At 35.1% G+C, this 19,394-nt stretch overlaps 1 protein-coding gene across 6 annotated transcripts in view; it reads right to left on the bottom strand.

Annotated features, from left to right (window-relative positions):
* kalrna (kalirin RhoGEF kinase a) overlaps positions 1-19,394 on the bottom strand; it is a 273,541-nt gene that overhangs the window by 20,907 nt on the left and 233,240 nt on the right. For 2 of the 6 annotated variants that reach the window (XM_087267317.1, XM_087267319.1), the window contains exons 36-49: positions 17,866-18,009; positions 14,272-14,367; positions 12,227-12,342; positions 11,914-11,980; positions 9,639-9,742; positions 9,484-9,553; positions 9,312-9,398; positions 7,229-7,321; positions 7,073-7,123; positions 6,350-6,427; positions 4,523-4,708; positions 3,105-3,276; positions 2,811-3,019; positions 111-367 (exon numbers count right to left, since the gene is read on the bottom strand). In XM_087267317.1, coding sequence (XP_087123443.1) covers positions 111-367; positions 2,811-3,019; positions 3,105-3,276; positions 4,523-4,708; positions 6,350-6,427; positions 7,073-7,123; positions 7,229-7,321; positions 9,312-9,398; positions 9,484-9,553; positions 9,639-9,742; positions 11,914-11,980; positions 12,227-12,342; positions 14,272-14,367; positions 17,866-18,009 — 1,730 coding nt within the window. The remainder of the gene's footprint in view (positions 1-110; positions 368-2,810; positions 3,020-3,104; positions 3,277-4,522; positions 4,709-6,349; positions 6,428-7,072; positions 7,124-7,228; positions 7,322-9,311; positions 9,399-9,483; positions 9,554-9,638; positions 9,743-11,913; positions 11,981-12,226; positions 12,343-14,271; positions 14,368-17,865; positions 18,010-19,394) is intronic. The other 4 variants (XM_087267320.1, XM_087267322.1, XM_087267318.1 and 1 more) reach the window with 3 other exon arrangements.

Below are 19,394 nucleotides of genomic sequence, written 5' to 3'. Positions count from 1 at the left end.
GGTTAGTTCCAACATAATGGGGTGGGGGTGCTCAAAATGAAGGGGGCGGGGGAGGGGTGCAGTCTTAAACAATCCAATCAGAGCTCCGGTTAGTGTTGATTGACACTTACTTGATGCTTGCGTCTGCAGTAGTGTCTATGAGAGGTTTTGTGACGGGGCCTAGGATGTGTCCCGGCACCCAGCCCTCTGCAGGTGGTGATTGGCTATTTGCGGGTCGGTACACAAGGTACATGTTCTGCTGGTTAGTGGCCAGTACCTGCACGGCCTCACCCTGTGTGACACAGATCTCATTCTCTTTCAGTGCAGTATAATCTTGAGTCACCATCAAGGAGGACGATGTACCGTTGCAGCCCAAGCCTTCAAACTGCTGGAGAAATCACACACAAACGCAGCATACAACACACAAAACACACAATAAATAATAATTATAATATGGTAAAAACACAATTCCATCTAAAATTTCAATGGTCAACAATATAATAGTTAGCAAGGATGACTAGGATATGGAGTAGCTTATAGTATTCGCCTTGGTTGTCATATATGTACAGTTGAAGTACCCTCCTGAATTATTAGCAACCTGTATATTTCTGTTCTAAGCATAATAGTTTAATAACTCATTTCTAATAACTGATTTCGGTCACACTTTATATTAAGTGTCCTTAACTACTATGTACTTGCATCAAAAAAATAAATACAATGTACTTACTGCGTTCATAATGTATTTAAGAACATTTGTAGTGCTCTTGCGTTGGGATAGGGGTTGGGTTATTAATTAGGAACTATTAATTCCTGTGTAAGTACATATTTGTTAAGGCCACTTAATATAAAGTGGGACCATCGCACTCGGATCCACGGCAAAACAATTGGTCCAAGATCACCTGAATGAGGTGGTGTCGGTTAGATTGAAACGAACTCTGGAGTGGATTGATTGCAGTGAAGTAAGCAATACGATCTAACAAACTAATGAACCAGGATCATCACAGCGAATTATGGTTATGTAATAGGCATTAAGGGTGTCACGATCCTCCAAATCCTCGATTCGATTACATTTTTGATTCTAAAGGCACGATTCGATTCGATTTTCGATTATGAATAATTAATTAATGAATGACCAATTAATTATTTGTAGCCTACCGTTTAAACTACCTGACCTGCATGGTCTTTGTTTTACCCATAAACAAATCATACAGTAAATGAATAAAGGCAAGATACACACATAATTACCACCTGTTAATCACTTTTTCTGCGGGACTCGTGAATAGGCAGTGATCTGTGTCGTTATAATGGCGTCGGTAAAAAAGACGCACAACCAACAGGAACCAGCCAACAGTATCTGAGGTGTTCGCTAAAATGACTAAGTACAAGTGAGTGAAAGATTGAAGCAGTCCTCTGACTGCCTGGACCTGCTGTCTCGAGCGCATGGCTGTGTGTGCGTCTGTGTCTGTGTGGTCACGTGATGTGCATTTTCAGAGGTAGAGAGGAAGGAGGGCTGCTCAGAAATGCTACACGCCACTGTGGATGTCAAATCGTTGTCGTTCTAAAATGCCATTTAAAAACAAAGACAGTGTAAACAGGGCCTCAGTGTGTACTTTTCGCGAGCGGATTTGCAACGGGGGTGGGCGGAGGATCGCGATATCGGTGTTGTCTATCGGACGAACCATACGTAATACGTACATAGCATTGCATAACTGTGTTTTTTTTTTTGTCGACAACACGAACGTTGTCAACATAACTCACTGGAAATCCAAAATGCTTACACACCGGCGACTTCATTGAAAGAGGAGAGGGTTTAAGCTCTGTCGGCGGGTCTCCTGCTTCTGCAGTTTAACAAGCACTTCAACAAGCCTGCTTTTTTCCCGCTTGGCAAGCCAAGCTGACGTGACATGGGGGCGTGGCAACATCGACAATTCTATTTTTTGATTCGATAATCGAAATTGAGCATAAATTTCGTTCGATTTCGATTAAAAATCTAAATCGTGACACCCCAAATAGGCATATATACGGCTATATGAAAAGAGAATGGCGAGTAGGGTGGGATGTCATTCCTACCGGTAAATTTGTGTTTCATGTTAAATAAAAAAAGTGAAAGATTAGGAAATATGACCGAACTGCAGTCTTGGTTTATCTGTTATTTCTCTCTATAATGGATAATTCTAGCCAAATTTTATGTATTTAATAGTCTTACCTCACAGCACAGCTTTTCGCTTAGAATGTCTTAATGCTCATAGTCATAAATTACAATAATGACGTATAACAGCTGAGCGGGAAAACAAACCGTGGAACTCTGACCAATGTGAGTAGAGTTTAGTAGAGTTTGAGTCCGGGTCTCTATAGTATTTACATGTAATGTCTCGGCTTTCTATTTAAAAAAAACATGGCGGTTCCTTTGTTTACGTTCTGTGTAGCTCCACAAGCTTGTGACGTATCTCTGTAACCAATCAGCATTCAGCTGCACGTGTAGCTCCACCTTTTGATACCCTTTCTCCCATTTGCTACCTTTTAGAAAGGGTGCCGAAAAAAATGGTATGGTATGGTTTGGTTCGTTATGCTTTTTGACAGTGGAAACGGCCATAAAAGCGTACCAAATCCAAACCGTACCATACCACTCAGTGGAAACGGGCCATTAGCTATTTTGGTCCCTTTAGGAACTTTGCCTTATAAAAGAAAATATTTCGATTACATTGTGACATTTTTAATCCCTGTTTTGGAACAAAACAATCGATCTTCATCTATTCACCACACAGAGAATTTCAGCACAAACATTTTCTTAAATGATCTATTTATGGTTAACAGAGGTACTGTGTTCTCACCCTGCGGTATCTTTCAGAGCATGGACCACCATTGGAGGTAGATAGCTTTAGCGGGGTGGAGCTCCGTCCAGACAGAGAGGGTTTCTCTGCTCCGAGTGAAACCGTGGAGCAGGGCCTGCTGTTGGACTGACCCATCCGCCCAGAAGAGTTCCGGGTCAGAGATTGAGAGCCACTACGCTCCTTCTGATACTCAATAGGAGACTGCAGAGCTGTAGATACATGCACCTAATTATTTTAATGGCTCAGCAAAAATGAGAGTTCATTCAAATGTACAAGATTTATGTGATGTTTTACCTGACAAGAAGTTGCTTTGTAAATCTAGTAGTTGGGTGATATGCTGAACCCAGACTTGTTTAATGTCCGTGTTTGCTGCTTGAAGGGTAAAACGTTCTGCCGACCCACGACACGACAGCACAAACTTGCATGGATCATTTTCAACATGCTCTTCCAAGTCAAGGAAGCTCACCTGCGCAAAAATACAAGTCACACATGACTTCAGCTGTCTTGCAGCATTAGCTATGTCTCCATCCGTCTATTTTTATCCCTTATTTAATGACTTGGGCTGGCCGATTAATCGGTTTTCATGCACATATTGTGAGTAAAGCCAGCTGTAGTAAATGTCCAACACTTGAGTTCAGATAGAGCAACATTCACTACACAGAATCAAAAGTATCCTGAAAAGCTACGCAAAACTGTATTTAAAATCGAGTGAAATCAAGGTAATCATACTGTGATTATGACAGCTGTTAGCACCGTTTCTCAGTGACCTATGATTGTGAAAATACCACATTTAATAATGTTATTACGCTCAACTCACTTCATAACTATTGGCAAGTGTTTGAAATGAATTCTTCTGTGGAATGATACAACACAATCTCACGGCAATTTGTAACTTTTTCATTAAGTGGCTAATTCGTATGAATTCGTACAATCTTATTCTTACAATTTAGTACGATTTGCTCATCCCCCAATGACGGTTGTGTTTAGGGGTGGGGTTAGGTGCCACGCCTCCTTTTTAAAATCATACAATTTCGTACGACTGAACTCGTACGAATTAGCCACTAAACTGGCAAAACATTAACGTCTTACGTTTTCCCGTGAGATCAGAATGAATAATTCCGTAATTGTGTGAATATTAGTCTCGCTGAATCAATGAACCACTTATATTGATTATTATTTTAAGTTAAATACTGTTTATTATGCAACGCTAATGGCATTCATGAGTTTCTTCTTCATGAGTGTTTGGAGTTTCTGCACAAGAGTGCCCTCTAGCTTCAGAGGAGATGTACTGCTGATCACACAACCATGCTTCATTGACTAGTTGTGCATGACAATCGATTTATCATATAGGAAATTGATTGCTGTTTATTTTCGATGAATCTCCAAGCCCTTTAAAATACGATGCAAATTCAACACTTTTCACAGCTTTTTTCTACAAAAAACATTAATAAAATGCACATTTATATGCCTGTTTTTTGACAAAAATATATAAGCAACCCTGTTAACCTCCAGGGTGGCATAATAATAAAAATAAAAAGGTTGATGTACAAATAGTCTAATCATACAAATAATACTGCAAAATACTATTTTGCTGATGAAATTTGTCACATTCAATATAAGCTTAGCGTATAGTATACATAAAAAACAATGTACTTTGTGCTTAATATACTTTATTCTAAAATAAAGTCAATAATTAACAGTGGTTCAGTTACCTTTATGCTCTTCTTGAACTGGTACCCTGGAGTGGAAGAGCCTTTACGTAACAGCTCGCTGAAGATGACAATTTGTTCGAACAGGAAAACCCTGCGCTCTTTACTGCGGGACAGAACGCCAGAGTCCTGCTCGGTCACAAAGAACGTCTCCTGCTGCAAGAGTTTTCCTTGACTCGTCAACTTCCCCTGAAGGACACGAACATACAAAACTTAACATTCTAAATCATGATGTCTCAAAGAACTCACTAACTATAAGCTACTGAAGAGAACATTAACATGTCAATGATTCGGAAGGAAGCTTGAATTGTGTCAAAATTTTAATTTTCAACATTTCAACCACAAAATGTTAATTCTTGCCATAAGTGTAAAAAAAGTAATTACTAATTACATATTTAAAATTGTATTTAAATTACATTTTTAGTTACTCAATAAGTAATTAAATGAATTTACTCAACACAACTTAAAACTTAGTGGTGACATGGTGGATCAGTGGTTAGCACTGCTGCCTCACAGCAGCATCCTGGCTGGGCCAGATGGTGTTTTTGTGTGGAGTTTGCATGTTCTCTCTGTGTTCACATGGGTTTTCTCTGTGTGCTCCAGTTTTCCCCCACAGTCCAAAGATATGCACTATGGGTGAATTTAATAAACTAAATTGGCCTTAGTGTATGTGAATTAGTGTTTCCCAGTACTGGGTTGCATATAGAAGGGCATCTGCTGTGTAAAACATGCTGGAACATGCTGAAGTTGGCGGAACTTAATAAATGCACTTCAAATAAATCTTAATGCCACATAGACAATAGAAATAAAACTCTTTTAATTCCTTAAAACGGAGTTAAACATGACCTTTTAGCTTTATTTAAAATGTAACCCTTTAAGAATGGTTAAAAATGATATGTATCCTAACGAAACATTTAAAAACAATGACACAATATTTCATACCTACCATACATTGACATGGATTTCTGACTTTCTGTGCATAGGTTCTCAAGCATGTTCAGTCTACTTGATAAATGAATTACTCTGCTTCTCTTAATCGATTAATCCAGAACTGTTGAATTTATGAACAGTTCTTACATTGCAAAATAAATAAATTATAAGTAACTGTAATTAAATGACCTGAAAATGAAAAGTATCTCCTTACTTTAGTTACTTTTACTGTGGTAAAGTAATCTAATAACATTAAGTAGTTACTTTGTAACTAAATACACCCAACACTGGTTGCCAGTGACTATGTTTACATGGACACCAATAATTTGATTTTAATGTGATTACTCTGATTAAGAGTCGACCATGTAAACAGCAATTTTTGATTAATTTAATCAGATTAAGGTCATAATCTAAACTAAACTGATATATATATATATATATATATATATATATATATATATATATATATATATATATATATATATATATATATATATATATATATATATAAATCTAACTAACATAATCTGAACTAAAGAGAAATCGAATTAAGACGTGTAGAGTATGCCGATTTTAGTCGCATTATTAAAGTGCATTACAGACATGTAAACAGCTTAATCCTATTATTGTCTTAATTAGATTAGGGCAAATAATTCGATCACTGATATCCATGTAAACGTAGTCATTGTTAGCTTACCCTCATGTTGTTTCAAACCCACAAGACCTTGATTAAGCTTCTAAACAAAAAAATAAATACATTTTAAATCAAACACATGAATGTGTTTGGAATCCCCTGAGGGTGAATAACTGAAGAACCTGAGCTCAATCATGGTAAAATCATCTTGTTTTTTACTACATTTTTTAGTTTGATGAAACCTCAGGAGTGAAGCCCTTTCATACCTCATATCCCTGCAGTCTTCCCAGATTCATCATGTCATTGCAAAGCTTGGGAACCTGGGACATCAGGTCAACTGCATTCTGTTGTGAAGACAAACAATAAGGCCAAGAAAAACAATTGAGCTCCGGGCACGAAATAAAAGATGCTTCAACAAATGACACAAAAGTGCAATAAAACAGTAAACTTTGTTCATTCTTCAACAATTTCTCTCTCTGCACTGGTTGCTGGTATGTCTTTTAATGGAGTTTTAAATTGTACTATTTTGGATCTTCTTATTTATCTAAAACTTGTGACCGTTAACATCTGCTAAATGTTCAGAAATCGTAAATGTTCCCAAATAAAAGTAAAAAAAAGGGATACTGGGCTTTGGCCATTGTGGAATAGTTGCCAGAAGTACACAGTGCATGAATGCATAGTGTATAGTGTGCCATTTGAGACGCAGCTTCTGTCTCCTCTCCACCAATCAGCTAGTGTGTGGTGTTCGGTCTGGCACAAAATGGCTGCCGTCGCATCATCCAGGTGGATGCTGCACACTGGTGATGGATGAGGAGATTCCCCCCATTGTGTTTAGTGATTTGAGTGCCCAGAAAAGTGCTATAAAAATGTAAGGAATTATTATTATTATTATTATTATTAGTTTACCACTTCTTATTTGGACAATCTTCACAGAATCCATAATCATGGGGAAATTGAACCAACTTCTTCAAAATTGAATGTATGTTTACCTCTATATCCTGACAATCCAGTCCTGCTTTTGTACTGTACTTCAAAACATCCTTGATAACAACAAAAACAAACAAAAAATAAATAAATTTAAATGTTGTACATCAATTAAACAGTATTATTTACTACTTGCATCAAACCGCTGATGTCCACAGTACCTTTAATAAAAGCTGGTATTTAGTAATTCTCTGAATGGGTTTAATGAGAAAATCGCTGATGCTCAGTCTGGAGTTAATGTCTTGCTGAATCCCCTGTGACCCAAACACACACAAACATGCTAATGAGATTCAAAACATAGATATACAGTTGAAGTCAGCATTATTAGCCCCACTTTGATTTTTTTCTTTTTTAAATATTTCCCAAATTATGTTTAACATAGCAAGGAAATTTTCACAGTATGTCTTAATATATTTTCTTCTGAAGAAAGTTTTATTTATTTATTTATTTATCTATTCTCGGCTAGAATAAAAGCTGTTTATAATTTTTTAAACAACATTTAAGGACAAAATTATTAGCTCCTTTAAGCTATATGTATTTTTTTACTATACAGAAAAAACCATTGTTACACAATAACTTGCCTAATTACCCTAACCCACCTAGTTAACCTAATTAACCTAGTTAAGCCTTTAAATGTCTCTTTAAGCTGTATAGAAGTGTCTTGAAAAATATCTAGTCAAATGTTATTTACTGTCATCATGGCAAAGATAAAAGAAATCACTTAATAGAAGTGAGTTATTAAAACTATTATGTTCAGAAATGTGTTGAAACTTGTATTATTGTCGCTGAGTGAACGAGTCACTCATAACGAAGATTTATTCACAAACGAATCACTCCCTCTGTTAGAATCAGAAGTAAAAGCAGGAGAGGGGGTGTGTTTCAGGACACAAATTAGATCAAATTTAACTGGTAGGGAGGATAATACATTTCCATGCAGACAAACACATGCCCTTTATCAGCAATGCCCGTGCGGTCACTTATCCATCAATGTAGAAAAGTGATGTCAAATTATAATTTGTGTAATTCAAAAAATATATATTTGCATACTGACCATATTTTTTCCTAATTTCTGTTTTACGGAGAGAATATTTCTTTAACACATTTCTAAACATATTAGTGGTATTAACTCATTTCTAATAACCGATTTGTTTTATCTTTGCCATTATGACAGTAAAAAATATTTGACTAGATACTCTTCAAGACACTAGTATTCAGCTTAAAGTGACATTTAAAGGCTTAACTAGGTTAACTAGGCAGGTTAGGGTAATTGGGCAAGTTATTTTATAATGTTGGTTTGTTTTGTGGACTATCAAAAAACATATTGCTTAAATGGGCTAATAATTATGACCTTAAAATGGGTTTTAAAAAATTAAGAACTGTTTTTATTCTAGCTGAAATAAAACAACAGTTCCTCCAGAAGAAAAAAATATTAGACATACTGTGAAAATTTCCTTAGTGCACCTTAGCCCCACATTCATTTCAAAGGTGTGCTACTCTGTAGTAAAATAGCGGCTCTATTGACACATTCCTTACAATAGACAACAATATCGTAGGCAACATCTAATGTAAATATTTATGGATTCAAAATATTGCAAGTACATAAAAAAGTTTTTGAAATTCTGGTTGCATAATCCCTAAAGGCAGAGTATGTAATTTTCACATATCCACACTAAAGAAAGGCGTACTTTGATGATGGAATGACTGAGTGTGGAATCAAGGATGTTGTCATCTTTATAACATCCTAGTATTCAGCAAAGTACAGAGTCATACTTAGCTGAAGTATTCAAAACGTATTATCATGGTACTATAGTATGAAGCAAAGTAATGATAAAGCTATGGAAGTGAAATGAGTGTGCTGATGATAGAAGAGCACGTCACAACATGAAACCAGTGAGAGAGAAAAAAGAAAAGAAAATGCACGATAAAATAAAATATATTGTGTTCATGGAGAAAAAGTTAATGACATTTTAAAAGAACATATTTTAAAGCAGTAATCACAATACCGTGAAACCAGGATATCTTTATCCAAGGTTATTATACCATCACAGTCTTAAACAGGCCCATGCCTATTGCCCAGCCCTATGTTTTCAGTTGTATTTAAACTTAGTGCCGTTTCCCGAGATTTTCTTCACGAGCAAAACATGTATCATAAATGTCAGCCCAATAATCCAAAGGTCAATGAGGGCAAAGGTCTGGCTTTTTTGCAAAGGGAACCAGGATGATAGTAAACCAAGTGCATCTTACCTCAAAGTATGAATCATATTCTGCAACGATGAACTCGGATTTGGGTTTGTTCTGACAGTAAACTACATACATGTGTAACCGTCTCTCCTGCACACACAAGACACAAGAACTTAACGAGCAATGCCTTAACACAGTTCAACCAAATCACAGCTCATGTCAAACACATACTTACATGTTTACAGAACAGTTCAGGCAGTTTTTCGTGATCTTCCAGGCATTTCTCCAGTTCTCCAACAAAAAAACTTCAACAGCAATTGACAACAGAATTACTTTCATTTCCACCATTTGTCGTCCGCAAATAAGAATAAGACAACCTGAGAAACATACTCTTTGTGCCAGTCATAGATTTGGTGAATGTTTCCGAAGACGATCTTATCTTTTCCTTTCATGTTATCAGGAACTCCTTTCTCCTCGATTCTCTTCATAAACCCCTTCAGAAAAACCAAATGTTGTAGCAATGATAAGCAACAGTAATGCACATGTCCATCTATAGTGTTTGTAAATGATAATAAACAAACAGTAGGATGACATCACTTCCACTCAAGTAAAAGCTCTTATGATTCAAATGCAAAAGCAGAGTAAAACAAGGTAGGAAAGAAAAATGAATAAAGTTTAAAGAGAAAGGACTTATATTGATGCTACATCTCATCAAATGTGCCTTCAGTCACTATCATAGGCCCCGTTTACACTGTCAGGTCTTGATGCCCAATTCCGATTTGTTGCTTATATTTGATTTGTTTGCCTGTCTGTTTACACATTGTTTTAATTGTGACGCATATCTATTTCATGCATTTACACTTGCTATACAATTACGATGTCGCGTATGCATAAAGGCGGGTTCTAGCATCTGTGCCACACTAGCCACGATGGAAGAAATTGTCTTGTTTTTAGCTCTGCGAAATATGCGTGGTGTAGTATAAGCTGTGAATGGTTCAGTCCAGATTTACCCCCACGCAGTTTATGTAATGGTATGGCCCTGATGTGTGTGTGTGTAGTTGAAGATGTAGCCTTTGCCTGTGTGCGCACTGGTGCATACTGTACCTGTCAACATTGGGATGTGAAAATAAGGGATATGCCCACCATAATAAGGGATTCCCCCAACTACCCCCCCTCCCCCCTAAAAATATCCCCAAATTACTAAATAGGTTAATTTGGAGCTGTTTCATTGTAAATAAATAAACAGTTAAATGGTCAGTAATACGTTTTTAAATTATTATTAACAAAAGAAAAATAAATATATACATTAGCAGCAAATACATTAGCAAACAGTTCAGCTTATTAAAATCAATAGCTATTATAATGAAATAGAATCCAGCTATCAATCTCATTATCCGTTACTCCACTGTATAACTTACACATTCTGATTAAAGAGCAACGAATGAATCTCTCATTTATTAAGATTGTTCTATTAGATTAAATAAGAGGTGTCACTTTAAAAATGCACACATCTAATGTTATAATGAAAGCATTCGACTGCTTTCCTAACTTTTTATGCTCATTTAAGACGAAATTAGTTGTGTTTGGAAAAAAAAAAAACACCAAGATCGACATCTTTATATGTTATTATTAATAATTATGTGTGTATGTCTGTTTAAACATGCACATAAAAGCCAGACCATCTGTTTATCACTATGGAGCACGTCAGCTGACAGTCATGGAACATTAAGTTATATGACTGTTTTGAGGATTGTATAGGATGAGCGACGGCACTTGTAATCAAAAGGAAATGGAATTGCGGCGTTTTTAATATTTATTTATAAGTGTTTTTATTCCTAAACAAAGTGAAAGCACAGAAGACTCACGTTGTAGAGCAAGGAGCGACCCCTGGTGGTTCGGGGGTATGGGTTGCGTATAGGGAGGCTATAGAGAGAAAGACTAAAAATACGGGAGAAATACGGGAAAATACCTTTACGGGATGATAGCGGGATAGAACTGTAAAATACGGGAGAATCCCGGGAAAAACGGGAGGGTTGACAGGTATGCACAGGTGTTGGAGTGAATAAAGTTGTTCTATGTGTAGCCCGCAGTGCGTGTATTAATAGCGACAAAAAGCAAAAGTTACAACACGAAGTTCGCCCAACTTTAAAATGATTTTGAGGCGGAGGTGGGAAAGGGCCGTCATCGCAGCCTGCGCTTATGGTTTATATGCTTTATGATGTCCTCCACCATTCAGAGGAATTTGTGGGTACGAGAGAGATCTCAGGTCTGGTGGGAGCAAATTGTGGCGATCGACCACTTTCCTCCTCTGTTTCCTCTGTTGTTGTTTATCGCGTCGGCATCTCCACACACTCTCTTCCTTCTGTCATTAAACCGTGGAGAAGCACCACATTGTCAGAAGTTTAATGATGTACAGAACGGAATGCCTCAATAAATCCGATCTGCCTGTTTACATGAGTCGCATTGTCACATATCCGATCTATATCTGATTTATTTCCACATATGAAGGAGGCCGATCTCTGAAACCGATCTCTGAATATCCGAATAGAACAGATCCGATCTGTGTCCCATAGGAGCAAAAAAACGGAATTGGGTCTCATTTAACGGGCAGTGTAAACAGAGTGTCGTTATGTTTGCTGTTTTCTGTTAAAAGCTTGTTTCTCACCTCAACCACAATTCCCAGATCTTTAACATAGTCTTTTTCCGTTTGGATTAATTCCTTGACTACAAACCTACAAAAGAAGAAGCATAGTATAGTTAATAAAGATTGTTTTTTCAACTGACACGAAAGGATTCATCTATAAATTTTAGATCAGGCACAATACACTTTTTATTTAATGGTCTTGTGGTAAAAATTCAATTTTATTCAAACAAAACATAAATAATAATGAATAAATACATCAAGAATTACTTTAATAGTTCCTGATAATAAATGAAATGTACAATTTACAAATAAGTGAAAGGCAGGTGTCTCTTACATTCGTCCTCGTAGCGCTTTGGCTTTCTGCTCTAGTTCTGGGTTTCTGGGTGGAATCGGGCTCTGCTCTGCTGGATTGACTGAGCTGAATCCCGGGTATGAGCCTGGCTCCAGTGTCTAGAGGAACACAGACAAGACAAACACGCTCAGATTCAATCCCTGTATTTGGCAGAAGCCAGACCTGATGTGGGAAAACACAAACAGTGTGTGTCTCTGTGTGTGTGAGACAGCCCTAAACATCATCAGACCTACTCAAGACATTCTGAGGAGAAAAAGAAAATTCACTTAAGCTAACAAAGTGAACCACAAACTGTTGGAGTCAGAATTATTAACCCTCCTGAATAATCAGCCCCCCTCCACTGTATGTTTTATTTCTACAATTTTTGCTTAACAGAAATTTCTAAACGTAATAGTTTTATTAACTCCTTTCTTATAACTGAATTCTTTGCCATGATGACAGTACATAATATGTTACTTGATATTTTTCAAGATACTAGTATTCAGCTTAAAGTGACATTTAAAGGCTTAACTAGGTTAATTGGACAAGGGTAATTAGGCAAGTCATATAATGACAGTAATGACAAATGTATCGATGTTCCTTCTTTGGGCAAGTTTGAAAGGTTTTTTAAGAGTTTTGAAGGCTGTTTGTCACTTTATCATTATCAGAGCTGACTTCATTTATTGTCAGGAAGTTGTTGAGACTTTTATTTCAGTGTGTTGATGTACTGTCTGCAAGAGATGCACTTTTTGCAATCGTCTAGGCTGATTCCAATTTTCCTTTTTGCTAAGTGTGATCGTCGCTACAGATATTGACCGAATCTGATTTTCTTTCTAAAAAAAAAACAAAAAAAAAACATTTGTATAATTATTTTTTAGGGGTTTTCACCTTTATTGTCAGGACAGTAGAGATTAACAAACAGGAAAGCATGGGGAGCAGATAGAGGGGAAGGATCGGCAAAGGATCTCGAGTCTGGAATCGAACTCGGGTTGCCGCGAGCACCTGGGTGCTACATGTCGACGCACTAACTACTAGACTTAATAATAACTATTATTAATAATAATAATTTATTCATTCATTCATTCATGTTCTTTTTGGCTTAGTCCCCTTAAAAAAGACAGTTTTCCCTTATCAACAGTACAAAGCTTAGAAGAACCATATCCTTATAATACTGGTGTAATGAGCTGTATTTAATAGTGTATAGCAGTGGTCACCAAACTTGTTCCTGGAGGGCCCGTGTCCTGCAGATTTTAGCTCCAACCCTATTCAAACACACCTGAACATCTATATAAAACATCTATAATTGTAAAAAAATAAATAAAGCTGACTACTTCGCAGATTTTGCCTATTGCAGGTTATTTTTAGAACAAATCTCCTGTGAATGACAAGGGACCACTGTAAACTTATTGCCTTAAAATTTCAATAATTATTTAAAAAATAAGTTAATCTTATTAACTCTTTCCCTGCCACTGTTTTTTTAAGTTGCCAGCATTTTTGATTTTCACCTAAATTTGACAGCCCTCAGAATATTTTCATCCAGTAATATAATATATATCAAACTAAAGATCCCACCCTCTGCTTTAAAACCAATTTATTTTATCTTCATGTGTTCATGTTTTATATCCACTTAAATCCATGTAGATTTCATGAAAAAGTAACTACTTTGTAATGTATACATTATCTTGTCAATAGCAAGGAAAGCACTAAGCCAACTTAATTAAGCCAGCTTAACCATTCCAAGTTACAACTGACTCATTTTTAAAGTAAAGTCAACTCATTGCTTTTAAGGCAACACGTTTACTCTTTTTTTTTTCAACTAATCGTGTTTTACAGTGTATAAACAAATGTCAAATGTACATCAAACAGATCAACACTTGTGACTTGTGTGCAGATTAACTCATTAATGCAGCACATGCCCAAGCATTAGTGATTGTCTCAAAGCAAGGGGGAAAAGAAAGACAGAAAAAGAGGAAAACCCGGAGGTTGTTGGATCAGTCCCTTCCTGCCAGAGGAGGGAAATCAGGTTTGGGTTCAGCAGCCCTACTCACCATTTTAGTTTTGACCAGTTTTTCTATAGCACTGACAAGCTCAGCAGCACTGGGGACATCAGCCGAGCTCTGCCGGGAAGCCAGAAGCACAGACGACTACAGGGGACAGCAGTGGAGGAGGGGAGAGACATTAGATGGAGGAAAAACACACAGGCAGGTCAGAACAGCAGCTGCTCAGGGTACTGGAGAAGCAGTTAGCATGATAAAGCTTTGGTATGAGAAGAGAAGAGAAGAGAAGAGAAGAGAAGAGAAGAGAAGGCCTGTGACAATCTTAAGCCTGGTTTATACTTCTGCGTCAAGTGACCGGCGTAACCCACGGCGCATGCACGCGCGTAGCTGTGCATTTATACTTCTGCGCGTTGTCTCTAATGGTCTGCATTACACTTTCAAAACACTAGTTGGCAGTGAGGTGTTAATATTCCTGTGTCGAGTTTCTTCGCTGCTGTTTTGTTTTCCTGAACACTTCCGGGATGTACAAGTGGCTCAAACTCGCTCATTTTGAGGTAGGAAGCGGCGGACGTGCAACAACTTTAACTATGAGGTAAACACAAAACAAAACTTTCCATCCGGAGCTCCTTCACAGGACTCCACACTTGTAAACAATCGCTCCATCAGGCTCGCACCATTCACGCGGCTCTCTGTCCCGCCCAGACTCGTCAGCGCTACCAAGCCGTCCAATCACAGAGCTTGCGCTACGTGTCGTTGCGACGTGTAGTTACATGTTTTGAGAGGTGCACGTCAGCGATGCCGACGGCCACGGCGAAGGGCTATGCGTCAGCGCCGTAGCATACGCCGGCGTTTGACGCAGAAGTATAAATCAGCCTTTACACGTGTGAAGAAAAGGTTGACACTAAACATTTCTGCTCCGAATCTAGTTAAAATTTTCATTCTATTTTACATGAAGTAAATAAGGCCTACAATGTAAAATAATCTTCGTAAATTCACAGTTTCCATGTTTTGATTCACAAGTGTTTTTTCGTTTAAAAACAATTGTGAATTGCATTATGGGAGCTTAATCTAGTCTCTGTCGACTTTTGATGTAGAAAATTAAACTCTACAGATTAACAAAGTGACTTTTATTGATAATATTAATGATAAACTAACGTATAGAGATATAAGTCTGCAAAAGAACAGAAAATGCACTGGCAGTTTATTACAAGGTTTTGGTATTATAATATGCAACACCGACCCAGACAATACATCACTGCAAACTATTAAAAATGCTAATAAAAGTCACTTTTTTAACTTTAACGGGGTAAAGTTTTTGTAAGAAAGATCAAGGTCCTATAATGCAATTCAAAAGCATAAATAAAAGAGAACACAATTAAAACATGAATCACAAAATAGGGAAAACTGTATATATGACTATTGTTTACAGTGTACTTCAATGGCCACTACAAATCTTACGTTGACATGATCTTCTCAAATGCTCATTACAATGATAGATTTAAACGAACAAATTATATTGAACCAGCAAGTGTTTTGCTTTAGAACAGCTTGGATTATTTGGAATGGTATAGAACATTTGTAATATTTTATTTATACTGGTGTGTATACTATATATAATATTAATACTATATATATATATATATATATATATATATATATATATATATATATATATATATATATATATATATATATATATATATATATATATATACTGATATTTGCAAATATCAGTATATATATATATATATATATATATATATATATATATATATATATATATATATATATATATATATATATATATATACTGATATTTGCAATATATAAATACCAGCCTAATCTCACGAGAAAACATAAGTATTTTACGTTTTGTCAGTTTAGTGGCTAATTCGTATGATTTTGTACGAGTTCAGTCTTACGAAATTGTAAGATTTTAAAAAGGAGGTGTGGCGCCTAACCCCACTCCTTAACCCAACAGTCATTGGGGGATGAGCAAATTGTACTAAACTGTATAAATTAGATCGTACAAATTCATACGAATTAGCCACTAAATTAAAAAGTTAGGAATTGCCGTGAGATTGTGTTGATAAATACACATACACACAGTTCTCAACATATACGAGTTCACCGCCCACAAGTCTCTCATATTTTCTGAATGAAGCTGTACAGTATTATATTTGTGCTTATACATTAGATTAGTCAGTACTGAAGCCACATCTAGAGCTAATCGAACAAAATAACTTTTGATAACCATCTAAAATCAGTACACCCAAATTTAAATGTTAGGAAAAATACTAAAACAAAAATAAAATAAAAAAAGAGGAAAATTCTAAAGAATCCAAAAAATTATAACATTTTGTAGTTTGTAATTTTACCCCTCAATTTATTCGCATGGAAATGTATAATGTTTTTATTTCGAAAAAATGTTCGGTGACTAAAAATTATTTTAATAAATATATTGATATTTGATAGACCTGTTTTGTTCAAACGTATTAAAATATATCACTTATATTTACTGAAAAATAAATACAAATATTTATTTTAAAAATGGGGTACAAAAAAGGTCTTGTTATATATATATATATATATATATATATATATATATATATATATATATATATATATTATAAGCAATTCTGTGCAAATGTCAACCTTACCATGAAAACCGTTTCTGGGTTTTTTGGGTAAGCAAGTATTTTACAGTACTTTAGAAATACTCAAAAATGTATCCGTCAATGTTTTCAAACTATTCGATTTGATTTGCCAAAATCACATAAGTGGCAGTTTCACATCTGTCAGATCAATAATGGAGAGACGTCACATACAAAACGACACTTTTTCCTGATAAATAATTTTTGTTTTATAGAGAGCCAAGTCTTATCCTATTGATTATCATTGTTTCTTTTGCGTTGTGCAGTTTAATTCACAGAATTTCTACAAAGTATGTTGTATACTGTTAACCCACAGACTTTTATGGTCACATCCATAATGCATGTTTATTTCCCTCATATATAGTACAAAACATGTTTACAGACTGATATTTTTCTGGTCTCATAACTCTGTGGTCAGTTGTTCTGGAAAATATAAACGAATGTTTCCATATAATGTTAACATATACGCTCTTTTATATATATATATATATATATATATATATATATATATATATATATATATATATATATATATATATATATATATATATATATATATATATATATATATATATATATATATATATATATATATATATATGTATGTATGTATGTATATGAAAATATTCATCCAACATTCACTTAATTCAGATACATTTGGGGTCATATAAACATTACTACTACAACTGCAAGGCACAGTGTGTAAAAAGAACCAGAGTTGAATTTCACAATAATATTTCACAACTACATGATTTAAGCTTCCCTGCAACAATAGGATGTACTTATGGTTAGTTGACTGAGATGGGACGCCTCCACCCAAGAGTTATGAACAACACTGACATCAGGGAGGAAAAAATCATTAGTAAAGTTAGTAAAGCCCCTTTGTGTGAAGGGGTTGCATACAAGTATGAGGGGGGCGGGTGGAGTTAGTTATGAACACATGATGAGTGATGTATTGAATAAATCTATTGTCTGTATTGTGCTTGTGTACCTTCTCTTCCTGAGCCGACGGGTCTTTAATGATCTCCATTGGTGGAGGTAGAGGAGTGTGAGACTCGTCCTCAGGCTCTTCCTCTCCTCCACTGTGCATCCCAGACGAAGACTTGGAGAGTGTGCCCTCTTCTTTTTGCACTCGCTGGAAACACAAGAATAGACAACATGATGGCAGCTCTTCCTCTCCATCCTGAACTTCAGACTGAGACTGACTTGTTATTGTTCACATCGGAGCTATTCTGCAAAGTGTCTGAAATTCACAGTCTATTACATGTTTATTTTTATTACAACAGTGTTTTTTTCTGCAGACAAATTAGAGAAAAAATTATTGAATTAATTATTATTTAAAAAAAATAATAAAATAAATAAATAAATAAATAACAATCAGACAAACAAAAATATACAAAAATAAATAAAGAAATGAATAGAGCAGCAACAAAAAATAAAAAATAAAATACAAAATAAAACATAATACAAAACAAATAAAAACAAACATAAAATAAACAAATAAAATCAAACAAAAAATAAATCACAGAAATTATTCAAAGTAAATTAATAAAAAACAATTAAATAAATAAAAAGAAACAAACATAAACAATCAAATAAACAAACGAATACATTTACAAATAAATGACATTATTATTATTATTATTATTATTATTATTATTATTATTAAATTAAAATCTAACAAACAAATAAATAAAAACAAATAAGCAAAAAAAAAACTATAAAATAACAATAACAATAAGATAATTTATTAAGATAATTAAATAAAACTAACAAACCAAAAAAAAAAAACAAGACCAAGAAAACCATGCTAATCTTTTGAGAACACACTCAAAATCTGGCTTAGAAAGCGATCGCTGAGGATTATTTGCTTTATATATTGAACCCGGACATATTTAAATCACCTGAGCCACCTGAAAATATGCTATTAGCAACTTATAGTAAATACTATAGTGTTGTTGAACCATACTAGAATGCAATGAACTCAAATTAATCAGTTATGGTAATTCTATTGTTGCTAATATAACACAACTATAGTAATTTAAACAATTTTCCCACATTTTGTAGTTTTATACAACTAATTTTTTTCTGCAACTAATGTAGTAAAATTGAAGTACACTAAAGTATTTATTACATGTTTTCAGTTAACTACAGTCGATTCTATTTTAAAAAGTGTTGTAAATATAATATGTACAGTAAAATACACTTTATTATATAGGTTATGGTTATGCGGAAACAAAGTCTGCGCACAAAGAAATCCACAGATTTCTGAGCCCATTATTCAATAGATTTATTTACTTGTGTAATTGTGTGTAAACATATTTATTCCTATATTATTTCATCTCTGTAATATAATGTGATATGCAAATGATTAGATAAGTTATGTACATGTATAGAATAAAGTAATATCTTCTGTCTTTAAGTAGATGTACAGTATTAGATAAGAAAACTGCTTTAGCTTTGTTTACCAAAAAATGCGGTATATTTTTGGATTTTGAGTGTATTTTTATTTTTATCTCA

The sequence above is a fragment of the Danio rerio genome, chromosome 9 (genome assembly GCF_052040795.2).
Source record: "Danio rerio strain M-AB ecotype USA chromosome 9, GRCz13ab, whole genome shotgun sequence".
Classification (NCBI taxonomy): domain Eukaryota; kingdom Metazoa; phylum Chordata; class Actinopteri; order Cypriniformes; family Danionidae; genus Danio; species Danio rerio.
This window is presented reverse-complemented; position numbering and strand designations above follow the sequence as displayed.